The sequence below is a fragment of the Gracilinanus agilis genome, chromosome 1 (assembly GCF_016433145.1).
Source record: "Gracilinanus agilis isolate LMUSP501 chromosome 1, AgileGrace, whole genome shotgun sequence".
In the NCBI taxonomy this organism is placed as follows: domain Eukaryota; kingdom Metazoa; phylum Chordata; class Mammalia; order Didelphimorphia; family Didelphidae; genus Gracilinanus; species Gracilinanus agilis.
Genome location: NC_058130.1, coordinates 752,488,530 through 752,501,557, shown reverse-complemented (window position 1 = coordinate 752,501,557; position 13,028 = coordinate 752,488,530). Strand labels below are relative to the sequence as shown.

Here is a 13,028-nt window from a genome sequence, read left to right as displayed (position 1 = left end):
TCTCTCTCTCTCTCTCTCTCTCTCTCTTTCTCTCTCTCTCTCTTTCTCTCTCTCTGTCACTCTCCTAATCGCTCTTTCTTCTCTCTCTCTCTCTCTCTCTCTCTCTCTCTCTCTCTCTCTCTCTCTCTCTCTCCGTCTCTCTCTCTCTCTCTCTCTCTCTCTCTCTCTCATAGTGACCGCTTAGAATTTAATCTCTCTTGTAACCAAGAACAATTAAGGAAACGTTAAAGAATAAATAAGGACTAGTTAATAACAACAAGGAATAATGAAGCGTCTCACACAATGACTGCACGGGATGTTGTATAGGACACTCTTCCCCAGTAGCCCCGTTTCCCTGCTAAGAGGCACAAGATATGTTTCATGATCTGGCCACTATGACCGATACTAGCTTTGGAACTGCTCAGGGATCAAGCTTCCTCCTACTGATCTTTTCGCCCACGTTGTAGTTGCTGATCCTTTGCACCCCTAGTTGTTTATGCTACTCTGTATCAGTTGATATAAAATTTCCCAGCTGCTCCAAATCCCCCCTACTCATAATTTCTTATATAACAATATTCAGTGACATTCATTGGTGACATTCGCCTATCTCTGAGCATTCTCTTTGCTTCCAGTTCTTTGGAGCCATAAAAAGTGCTATTATATGGGTCAGCTAAGAAGCACAGTGGCTAGAGCCTGAAGTCAGGAGGACCTGGATTCAAATCTGGCTTCAGACTTTTTCTAGCTGGACAAATAACCCTGATTGTCTGGCCCTTATTGTTCTTCTGTCTTAGAACTGATACTAAGACAGGAGGTAAGGATTTTTTTTTTTAAACCCTTGTACTTTGGTGTATTGTCTCATAGGTGGAAGATTGGTAAGGGTGGGCAATGGGGGTCAAGTGACTTGCCCAGAGTCACACAGCTGGGAAGTGGCTGAGGCCGGGTTTGAACCCAGGACCTCCTGTCTCTAGGCCTGGCTCTCACTCCACTGAGCTACCCAGCTGCCCTCTGGTAAGGATTTTTAAAAAATGCTACTATGACTATTTTTGTAGATATGTCTTTGTTTCTGGCTTTGCCCTCTCTGGGTCAAAGGATTTAGAGAGTTTAGTCACTTTTCTCCCATCCTTACCAAAGGATCTCGCATTCGTTTCTTGTCACCTGACTCTTCCAAGTTGTTGGCGGGCCCAAACCAACTACAGATCACCAGATTTGCTGGCCAAAGGGAAGCCTGTCCAGCCCTGTTCCCAGCTTGACCACTGAGGATCTTTAGATGGTGAGTTTTTAGGATTTGAGGAGATCTGCCTATCAGGAACTGGATGGGAATTTTCCCCTTGTGAACCTTGGCTCCTACTGGAGTCCAACTTCTCTTTTAGGTCAAAGGAAACACTTCAGGAAGATTTTAATCCAGAGCACAGACAAGAGAAAAGAACCAAAAAAAACCCAACAAAAAACAAAAAAAAAGCCACGGGGTAGGGGGGAGAGCTAAATATTTCCTAACAAGCAGAGCTGGCTAGTACTGGAATGTGATATCTTAGGAGATACAGTCTGTCACTAGACACCTAAGCTAGAAGGGACCTCAGAAGCCAGTGAGTTTAATTTCACTCCCCATGTTTTTTAAACAGGTGAGGAAACTAAGGACCATAGGGGAGAAATGACTTATCCAAGGTCACATAGATAGTAGGGAACGAGTTAGAATCTGAACCCCAAATCAGGCTTTCCACTGTACCACTGTCCTCCAATCATGTCCTCTACCCCATACCCTCTAACCTAGAGTTTGGTGTTTAAGCAAAGGCTGAAAGAGCCCTTTCAGGGAGGAGGTCAAAGAGACTGTTCCTTTTTAGGTATGGGTTAGACAAGGTTGCCTTTGAAGTTCAATGGTTCCAAGCAAGCCAAGGTCATTCCCAGTTATCTTGTGCTTCTTCCCCAGCAGGCAGCTAGGTGATGTCGTGGATAGGGCACTGGGCCTGGAGTTAGGAAGACCTGGCCTCAGACACTTACTAGCTGGGTGACCCTGGGTAAGTCATTTACTCTGTGTGCCTCAGTTTCCTCATAAGTCAAATGAACTGGAGAAGGAAATGGCAAACCACTCCAGTATCTCTGCCAAGAAAACCCCAAATGGGGTCATGAAGAGTCAGACATGATTGAAAATGACTAAACTCTTTCCCCAATAGGAATATGTCTAGAACTCTTTGCTTGGGAGCAGAGGGATTTCCTTAATAGCTTTTCTGACTCATTTGAGGCTTTGGGTGAACTACCCTAATGTGACCTACAGCAAAAGGAAGCTATCATTCCAGAGGGAACAGTCAAACCCTGAAAATACACTGGCCAGTTAGTTCATTAGGTAGGATTGAGGGTGATAGCCTGGTCCAACTAACTTGATGTGACATTCCGTGTGACCTATACATGCCTTAATTTTCTCACCTTCTATAAATGAGGGGCTGTTGGATCCACTGGTCACTAAAGTCCCTTCTAGCTCTATTAATTAATAAAACTGAATCTATGATTGCTCCATCTTAGAGAAAAGGAAACTATGGACCAGAAAGATTAATTGACCTGTCCAAAATCACACAGGATACCAATGGCAGAACTGGGATCCAAATGAAAATGGAATTCTGGTAAATACAAGTTGGCAGTCCAAGCATAGGGCTTTCCCCACTCTGCCTTCAGAGTCTTAATTATCCCAGACTGGGGAGCTAATTAGGAATTCAGCCATTCAGAGGACGAATGGGATGTCACTCACTTGGAGACAAGGGAAAACGCTTCGGAGCAGATAGGTGGACAGGGAACCAGTTTGATGGTGATCCGGCCGAGGGCAGTGGGATAGTGCACACGCATGACTGTGTCGAATGCCGTGGCAATGGTGTTGACATCACCCTGTTTCGAGGTCTGGTCACCAGCCCCTGTGTCCAGGATGTTTCCACCATGTAGCACCAGCAGCAAGACGTGAACTTTAGAGGGCTGCACCAGTGGAAGGCTGGACTCATCCTAGGTCAGGGAAGGAAGAAGACAAATTCTGTCAGTGTACATGCATGGGTCTGTCTACCTGCCTAGCTGAGTACTGTAAGTAGGTGTTAGGGTTAAAGTTTCTCTGCCTTAGGGAGTTTATGTTTTAATAGTGAACACTAGAATCATGTATCATTAATAAAACTGAAGATTATCAGAACTAATAAGTTATCATTCTTCCAGTTACTGTAACAATGTAGCTGTAAATATACTTCATTTTCTCAGTAGAAAGCTCACTCCTTGAGGGCAGAGTCTGCTTCACTTTCATTTCTACATTCCTAGGGTCTAGGCGAGCAAATCAGTGGTGACAGATAAATGCTGACTAGATAAACTCATTCACTAACAAAAGGGACTCTTGGGAATCACCTAGTCCAACTCTCTTATTTTATAAAAGAGAAAATGGTGGTTCACTAAGTGACCTTTCCAGGGTAGAAAGATGGAAAGGAATGGCTTAAAAAAAAACAAAAAACAAAACAAAACAAAACAAAAAAAACAACCACCTTTATCTTCTGTCTTAAAATCAATACTGAGTATCAGTTCCAAGGCAGAAGAGAAGTAAAAGATAGGCAATTATGGTTAAGTGACTAACCCAGGGTCACACATGTGGGAAGTATCTAAGGCCACATTTGAACCAAGGACCTTTTGTCTCCAGGCCTGGCTCTCTATCCACTGAGCTACCTACCTATTCCTAAGAGAATGGCTTTTGAGGTGCTAAAGCAAGAACTCAGACTGAGGGGTGGGTGGCACTGACTCAACAAAGAACACAGGAATTTGCTTCATGTCTTTACAACCCAGGGAAGAACAGAGGCTTCTCAGCAATCCCCCTCCTGCCCATTTAATTCAGTCAGTCAACAAGCATTTACGAAGTACTTGGAATTGCCAAAAAAGCAAAAAATGGTTCTTGCATTTCAAGGGGCACACATTTTAATAGGGGAGACAACATGTAAACAACCATGTACATGTAAGATGATATAGAAGGGATAGATGGAAAATAATTTATGCTTAGGATCACAGATTTAGAGATGGAAGCAACCTCGGAGGCAATGGAGTCCAACCTTCATAATTTGATAGATGAGGATATTGACTTGACCAGGGTCACATAGCTAGTAAAGTGTTTTGAGGGGAGATTTGAACCCAGGTCTTCCTGACTTCAGTACCCTTTCCATTTTATGATCTGTCTCCACTTCCTTCTATAAATTCTACCCTTCTATAGGGGCAAGGGAGGGAACAAAGAGGAAGAAATCTCCCAATAGGTCCTTGGATGAAAATCTCCTCTCTAACATCTTTGACAAGTGTCACCTACCCAGACTTGTTATGATGATGTCCAGGGAGAGAAGATATCTCAACCCCAGGTGTCCTAGCCAAGTGTCTGATGCCTCTCATCCTTTTTTTTTTTTTTTTTTTTTTTTAACTTTACCTTCTACCTTGGAATAATTATTGAGTATTGTTTCCAAGGTAGAAAAGTGGTAAGGGCTAGGCAATGGGGGTTAAGTGACTTGCCCAGGGTCACATAGCTAGGAAATGTCTGAAGCCATATTTGACCCCAGGACTTCCTCTCTCCAGGCCTGGCTCTCTATGCACTGAGTCATCTAGCTGCCTCTATGTCTCTTATCCTTAGGAAGTTTTTCCTGATGCCAAATCTAAATTAAAACTCTGTACAACTCCCTCTATCTCTACTCTCTCCCCCACCCCTGCCCCAAGTTGCTCCTAATTTTGTCCTCTGGGAACAAGTAGAACAAGGCAAGCCCCTTTTCTATCCGACATGACAGCCCTTTGCGTCCCAGCAGTCAGTTCTCACCTCCGCCCATCCCAAGTTTTCTCTCTTCCAGGATAAACATTCCTCTAATAATAACAACAGCTGACATTTACTTAGAGACTACTTTAAGGTTTCCAAATTGCTTCACATACATTATCTCACTGGAACCTCACAACGGTTCAATTTAGCATCACAAGCATTTATTAAGGTGTTTGCTGTGGGTCAGACTCCCTACTGGGCCCAGAGATTGCAGGGACAGTACAGAACAGGAGGCTGGCACTGCAGATGCCATTATGCCCATTTTACAGAGGATAAAACAAAGCTCAACCAAGTTGAGTGATTTGCCCAAGGTCTCTCAGCCAGGAAACATTGGAGGGGATATTCAAGAGCTGTCACATTAACGTGGTCTGACAGTGGCTTTGGGTAAATGGGTTGTGACCTCAGTTTCTGCATCCGTAAGATAAAAGTTAGACGTGGCATCTGCCACTTTGCCTGACTTCCTCTCTGCAGAACAAGATGCCCCTTCTAAGATAAGCTTATCACCTCTAAACTTACCCCCTGTTGCTAACTCAAGCCTTGATGGACACCACCTGCCCTAGCCTCCTCTCCCCTCTGATTGGAGGGCAGGAATAGTGAGCTCCTCCCAAAGCCTCCCTTTAGAGTGGACAGAAACTGGACACTAAGCTCACTCTGCCCAGACTCTACTCCATGCAACAAAAGGCTAGTTGCCCCCTGCTGTCCTGTTCCCACTCCTAACTCCACTGACAACCTCCCTTCTTTTTATGTAATGTTTCATCCCATTAGAGTAAGTTTCTGGAGGGCAGGGATTGTTTTTATTTTTATTTTATTACCTTCTATCTTAGAATCAACACTATGGACCAGATCCAAGGCAGAAAAGTGGTAAGGGCCAGGCAATGGGGGGCAAGTGTTATAGCTTATATCTGAGGCTAGATTTAAACCTAGGACCTCCTGTCTCTGGGCCTGGATCTCTATCCACTGAGCCACCCTGCTGCCCCAGGACTGTCTTTTTCTTATGCATATTCTCAGCACATAGTACATAGTAGGCATTTAATGTTTATTGGATATTGGTTTGGAGATGGTACCTGAGACTTCATCCAGTTATGAATCTATAAATTTAAGTATTTGACATCCATGAGACCAGGCACCAATGTCTAAATGGTTCTTGCATCTACCCCAGTCAGGAGCCTCTACCTACCTACCTACCTACCTACCTACCTACCTACCTACCTACCTACCTACCTACCTACTTACCAATTTACCTATCCACCCATCTACCAACCTATCTATGTATCCACCCATCCATCCATCCATCCATCCATCCATCCATCCATCCATCCATCCATCCATCCATCCATCTATCTATCTATCTATTTATCTATCTATCTATCTATCTATGTATCCATCTATCTACCTATCCATCCATCCATCCATCCATCTACACGGATGTCTTAGGCACAGAGGATGGTAGACATGGGTGCTGCAATCTGGCTGGGGAAATGGGATAAAGGTAGAAGGCAATAAAATACCATGAGAGAGTGGGAGGCAGTGAGGTGGAATGCAGATAGAGTTAATGACTTGGGTTCAAATCCCAGCTTTGTACCTACTAAGTGCATGGGCCTGGGCAAAGTGCTTCAAGTCTTTGGGCCAAAATCTCCTGATGAATAAATTGAGGGGGCTGGATGATAACCCTTTTGGTTGTAGATCTTCGCTTAAGTGCTAAGCTGGGTGGGAATAATAGTAAGAGACGACCTTTTTAGAAGTTCTTGGGGGTGTTTTGGACGTCTCATCTGGCATAAAGGATGATAAGGGCCATCCAAGTACCAGAAGCATGAAAATTGGGGAGGGGGATTCAAAGTGGTTGGAGATGTCTGAGCAGAGGAGCTGGGCCTTAGAAGATGGGAATAGGTTTGAAGGGAAGAGGAAGAAATTGGGCTTCTGGGAAGGAGGAACAGCAAGAATGGTTAGGCCAAGGCAGTGAGGGAACCAAAGAGAAGGGGGCAGATTATTGATAAAGGGATGGGATTTGGATGGTAGAGGAGTCTCCAAGGCCAGGTAGAGGAGTTTGGACTTGATAGGCAATCTGAAAGTTTTGGGGAGAGGAATCATGATAGAAAAAGGATTTTAGGAATACTAGTGGTCCCTGGTGGAATGTGGACTAAAGTGGGGAGAGGCTGGAGGCAGGGAGTCTCCAGGAAGAGATTCCCATTAAGATTCCATTCCATTGCAGGCAACTAGGTGGCTCAGTGGTTAGAGAGTCTGGCCTGGAGATAGGAAGTCATGGATTAGAATCTGGTCTCATACTTCCTAGCTGTGTGACCCTGGGCAAGTCACTTAACCCCCATTTCCTAGCCCTCACCATTCTTCTGCCTTGGAACCATATACAGTATTGATTTTAAGATGGAAGGTGGGGGTTAAAAAAAATTCCCTTCCACTAAGCACAATCGAACTCACAACATTTACTTATTAAATATCTTCTGTGCGAAAAGCAAGAGCTTAGCTCAGAGATATGGGACACAAGCTGGTCGGGTCTAGTCAGAGCAGGTCCTGGAGGCCTTGCCCAAGGCCACAGCATGATAGATTGGGAGTTGGAAGGGAGGTGAATACTTTGCAGAAATAAATAACTAGGAGAGCAAACTTCATGCAAACTTAAGTTGACTTTGTATAGTTTTAAAAACTGTTACCTTCTGACTTAGTATCAAATACACACACACACACACACACATACTCTTACCTTCCATCTTGGAATCAATACTAAGTAGGGGTTTCAAGGCACAGTAGAGGCAGTTAGGTGTCCCAGTTGACAGAACACTAGGCCTGGTAGAGACCTGGGTTCAAATCTGGCCTCAGACACTTCTAGTTGGGTGATCCTGGGCAAATCACTTGACCCCAAAGGCCTAGTCCTTGCCACTCTTCTCTCTTAGAATTGATACTAAAGGGGCAGTGAGGTGCCTTAGTGAATAAAGAGCCAGACCAATGAAATAGGAGGTCCTGGGTCCAAATTTGGCCTCAGACATTTCCTAAGTTTATGACCCTGGGTAAGTCATTTAACTTCAGTTACCTAGCCCTTACCACTCTTCTGCCTTGGAACTGATACTAAGACAGAAGGTAATTGGGTAGGGGAGAGGGAGAAAGAAATAGACAGACAGACAGACAGACAGAGACGGAGGATGGAGACAGAGAGAAGAAAAGAGACAGAAAGAGAAGGATGGAGAAAAAGAGGAGAGGGAGAGACAGAAACAGAGAGAGAGAGAGAGAGAGAGAGAGAGAGAGAGAGAGAGAGAGAGGCAGAGAAGGATGCAGAGGAAGAAGCAGGAAATGAGGAGACAGAGAGAGAAGGAAGAAGAGGGAGAAAGAGAAAGGGGGAAAGAGAGAAAAGGAAGGAGATGGAGAGGGAGGGATGGAGTAGGGGAAGAGAGGGAGAGAAAGAGAGAGAGAGAGAGACAGAGAGAGAGAGAGAGAAAGAGAGAGAGAGAAAGGATCTTAGAGATCCTCAATTAGAGCTCCCTCAATTTATATGAGGAAATTGAGTTTCAGTGAAGGGATTGCTCCAGGTCACACAGCTAGTAATGCAGGGATTTGAACTCAGGACCCCTAAGTCTACATCCAGAAACCTTTCCAGAGCTCTGTGGGCCTCTGGTTCTCATACCATACTTTGCTGACAAATAAGGGCGTGTGTATCTACGTCTTACACTGCCGTAAGTTCCCAAAGGCGGCTCCCTGCCTCCGTCACAACCTGCCTCGCTTGCCACCAGGGAGGACGCGGCCTGGGAGGCGAGGCGGAGATGGTTTGGGTCCCCACAGAAAAGAGAGGCCGCCGTGAAGGTGCCCTCTCGGTGTACTGTGCTAAGTGAGCACGTGCTTAGCGCGTGGCTAAATGCCTCCCACAAAGCCTCACGGCTTTCACAGCGCGCGTGTGCGTGTTTCTTTGGCAAAGTCGGTGGAGGCCGATGAAAGCGGCGGATCTGGGGGTTGATGCAAGTCAACAAGGAGAGCTGACCTTGGCTGTGTAAGCTGCCCACACACTGCCCGTGCGTGAGGTTACAGACCCAGGGCCGGCTCTGGAACCTGCAGCCCTTCTCCCCCTTCCCCTGAAAGGGCCGTGGCAGCTGTTTGCATTGTAGGACGGGGGGACCTGGGCCCCGATCTTTGTTCTGTCATTAAGCAGCAATGGTACCCTCTGGGACCCGGGCCAACCCCCCTCTCCACCTACACGTCCCAGGCACAACCCCCGCCATCTGCCCAGGAGCCAAGAGGTCCGAAGGGGGAGGGACGGCGTGTCCAGCCTGCTAAGGCTTTGGGGGAGGCCTGCCTGGCAGCCCTCTCTGCAGCCTCCTTCTCATCCCACAGCGAGTCTAGGCTTCGTTTTTGTAGCGTGGGAATTGGGGTGAGACCCTCCTCGCTAAAGGGACCCCGGAGTTCCACCTCCTCCTTGGACAGATGAGGAAACAGAGGCCTGCAGAGGCTGTGGGACTCGTTGTGGAGCGAGCGGCCTAAGCGGGCTCTGAACCCATCCTTTTGGCTCCCAAGTCCAACAGTCTCCTCACTCCTGGGGGGCCTGGAGAGAACAAAGACCGTCCTAGCGTCCATCCTTCCCTGCCTGTCCTGCAGTGCAAACAGCCACATGGCAGCCTTCCTTGGGAAGGAGAGCAGGGGCCGAAGTTCCTTTGCAAACCCCCAGAAGCCCCCCAAACACACGCACACGGTTCTACGGTAAGCGCTTTATTTGGCACGTTCACACAGCGACGTCCCCAGCATGGTGGGGGCCACACACTGGCTGCCGCCTTCTGGCTGCCTCCCTCCTGCTCTCTGCCCAGGAAGCCTTCGCTTCACTCATGTCGGCCGTATGAGCTTCACCTTTAGAAACTTCAAAGGTTTTTCTTCACTTTACAGTCCTGGAAATGGGGAAGTTGCTCATTTTATGCCCCGGCGTGTGGCCGGCCTGCGCCACCGTCCTCCTGTCTGCCCAAAGATCTGGGGACTTGGCCAGGGCCTCCCCCGCAGCTTCCCCATCACCGGCCAGCGAGGACGGCGGCCTGTGAAAGGGGGCGTCTCTCGCCTCTCCCCTCGGACAAGCCATGCCTTTGCCATGGAGCTGGGCCACGTCCCCCGAAGCCTGTGCCGCAGACCGGAGACCAGCGAGGCTGGGAGGGAGGGCCGTGGGGACCTGGAAGGGCATTAGCCCATGGTCACCCTGCAAAGGGCAGGGATGTGAGAAGCAAAGCTGGGTCTCCCCATTGCAGCCAACTCCAGGCTGACCAAGGTGCAAGATGGGGAAGGGACCTCGAGGCCACCTCTCAGGAGGGCCAGCTGAAAACTCTGGGAAGGTTTATATAGAAAAGAGAGGACTTTGGGGTGCTCAGGCACAGATCTGGAGGCTGGGATTAGAGGCAGAACCGGTAGCAGCGGGGGGAAGCTGCAGAGGCACTTTTAGGATCTACAGAAAGAAAGGGTGAAGGCATGAAGAGGGGAACAAGCTTTAAGGACCTACTTTGTGCCAGGCACGGTGCTGAATGCATTACAAATATTATCTCCTGAGAGAGAGAGGCTGTTATTATCCCCATTTCACAGATGAGGAATCTGAGGCCCAGGTGGAGTGGCTTGTTCAGGGTCACATGGCTAATAAGTGGCTGAGGCCAGATTTGAACTCAGATCTTCCTGCCTACTTATGGACAGCTGTCTAGCTGCCTCTGAAGAAAAAACTTGCTTAAAAAATACTTGTTGCAAATATGAAATGGGTTGGCAGTAGGGGAAGGCTGCATCATGTAGCCCAGAACCCTGGCTTCAATGTTCTTGGTTGCTTGGTCACTTGCTACTTGTGTGACTTTGGGTGAGATCCTCTGCCTCTCTGGGCCTCAGTTTCCTTTTCTGTAAAATGATGGGGTTTGGTCCGTCCAGCCTATGACTGCCCACCCCTGGTGGCCCTCTAGATAGGGCCAGGGCCTTGTGGTCCAGGGGCAGGACGGGCTCCTCTGAGGTCCCCTCCAGCTCCTGTGGGCCTGTGGCTTCTTGCCAGCAGGGAAGAAGGCAGCCTGGATGCACTGGGCATCTCGATGCCCCCACCCCAGTTTACCCGCTTCGATCCCGTGCTCACCTGGGCTATGTCCACTCGATCCACGGCGCTGGCTTCAGAGTATTTATTGATTGGTGATTCAGTGTGAAAATTGTCTACAACACAAAACCAGCCACAATGTGACCAGAGGAGGCCGGGAGCCTTTGTGTGCATGTGTGAGGGGTCCAAACCCCTGCCCCGCCTCCCCCTGGCCAACCTCCCCCCCCAGGGTGGCAGACCCAGCCATCATCCAGTCATACCAAGGGATGGTGGACTCGTGACCTCCCGCAGCTCTGCCCAAGGGGCAGCAGTGATCACGGGTGCTGGAACTAAAACAGAGAATCAAGAGAGAGCGCTGTGGATTCTGGCCTGGCTGCCACCCATCCGTGGCCCCCTCCCCTGCCCAAGCTGAAGGCAGGCAGCAGATCGGCCCATTACCATCTGGTTCAGGTTCAGGGGTTTCGATCTTGTCCATAAGGTCGTTGGAGTTCCATTTGGTGATTTCCTTCGGGAATGACTCCTCGGAATCAGACAGGTCCTCTGGAGGGAGAGAGACAGAGAGAGAGAAAGAGAAAGAGTGACAAAGACAGAGAGAGAGAGAGAGGGAGAGTCAGAGACAGAGAGAGAGAGAGAGAGAGAGAGAGAAAGACAAAGACAGAGAGACAGAGAGAGAGAGAAAGAACAGGAGAGAGAGACAGAGAGGGGGGGAGAGAGAGAAAGAGAAAGAGAAAGTGACAGAGACAGAGACAGAGAACAGAAGAGAGAGAGAGAGAGGGAGAGAAAGAGAGTGACAGAGACAGAGAGAGAGAACAGAAGAGAGAACAGAAAAGAGAAGAGAGAGAGAGAGAAAGAGAGTGACAGAGACAGAGACAGAGAGAGAGGGAGAGATGGAGACAGAAGCAGAGAACAGAAGAGAGAGAGAGGGAGAGAAAGAGAAAGAGTGACAGAGACAGAGAGAGAGGGAGAGACAGAGTCAGAGAGAGAGAGGGAAAGAGAGGGAGAGAGAGAGAAAGAGAAAGTGACAGAGACAGAGAACAGAAGAGAGAGAGAGAGGGAGAGAAAGAGAGTGACAGAGACAGAGAGAGAGAACAGAAAAGAGAAGGGAGAGAGAGAAAGAGAGTGACAGAGACAGAGAGAGAGAGAAAAAGGGATGGGTGCATTTATGATTCACCCTACCCTGTCTCCAGACCCTCAAGGCTGCTGGTCTTGTCAAGACAAAAGTGGTCTGGATGGGAATCTGGGTGAAAGTCCTTCCACACATAGAGGACTCTTCTTTAGGATAAAATAAAACATTTCAGCTCAGATTTAGGGGAAGGAGGGAATAAGCATCTATATGTGCCAGTTTTTAACAAATATCATCCCACTGATTCTCACAACCACCCTGGGAGGGAGGTGCTCTTATTATCCCCATTTTACAGATGAGAAAACTGGGGCAGCCATCAGTGAACTGACAACCAGTAAAGGTCTGAGGCCAGATTTGAATTTGGATCCTTCTGACTGCAGCCCCAGGGCAATATCCACTGTGCCACCTAGCTGCAAGAGACTCTGAATGTCCTAAGAGCTGGAAGGGACCCTTAAAAGTTATCAAGACATTCTTCCCTTGACCCAAACAAACTGAAGACAAGGGAGACCAGAAGAGATCTTATAGTTTACTAAGTTCACAGGTCTCTCATTCCCATTTTACAGATTCACACAAATAAGAAGTGTCTAAGGTAACATTTGAACTCAGGACTCTTGAATCCAAAGCCAACACCTTAGCCACAACGATATGTTTCCTGGTCATTGGCTGGTGTTTTTTCTTCCATTTGGACAATGTTAACTGTTCTCTCTTGAACGTTAGTCTAGTCTTCCAAGATAAAATGATTGCTAAGGTAGCTTTGTTTGAAAGATTTTCTATTTTGGTAGAAATGACCTTTTGTTCTTATGCCACCTTCAGATTGAAGTCTATTCCCTTTCCTGGCTTAGAAAGCTCCCTCTTCCTCCTCCTCTTTTTCCTTTAAACTCTCACCTTATGTCTTAGAAGCAATACTCAATATTGGTTCCAAGGCAGAAGAACAGAAAAGGGCCAGGCAATGGGGGTCAAGTGACTTGCCCAGGGTCACACAGCAAGGAAGTATCTGAAGCCACATTTGAACCTAGGACCTTTTGTCTCCAGGCCTAGCTCTCCATCCACTGAGCCACCCAGCTGCCCCTTCTACATATTCTAACAAATACTGTAAATCT

General features: G+C 47.7%; 1 protein-coding gene across 1 annotated transcript in view; it reads right to left on the bottom strand.

Annotated features, from left to right (window-relative positions):
• The window catches only part of PITPNM2 (phosphatidylinositol transfer protein membrane associated 2), a 108,209-nt gene that overhangs the window by 38,809 nt on the left and 56,372 nt on the right, over positions 1 to 13,028 (bottom strand). Inside the window, exons 7-13 of the mRNA XM_044685404.1 lie at positions 11,244 to 11,345; positions 11,066 to 11,134; positions 10,848 to 10,921; positions 9,631 to 9,648; positions 8,446 to 8,844; positions 2,717 to 2,961; positions 1,106 to 1,169 (exon numbers count right to left, since the gene is read on the bottom strand). Coding sequence (XP_044541339.1) covers positions 1,106 to 1,169; positions 2,717 to 2,961; positions 8,446 to 8,844; positions 9,631 to 9,648; positions 10,848 to 10,921; positions 11,066 to 11,134; positions 11,244 to 11,345 — 971 coding nt within the window. The remainder of the gene's footprint in view (positions 1 to 1,105; positions 1,170 to 2,716; positions 2,962 to 8,445; positions 8,845 to 9,630; positions 9,649 to 10,847; positions 10,922 to 11,065; positions 11,135 to 11,243; positions 11,346 to 13,028) is intronic.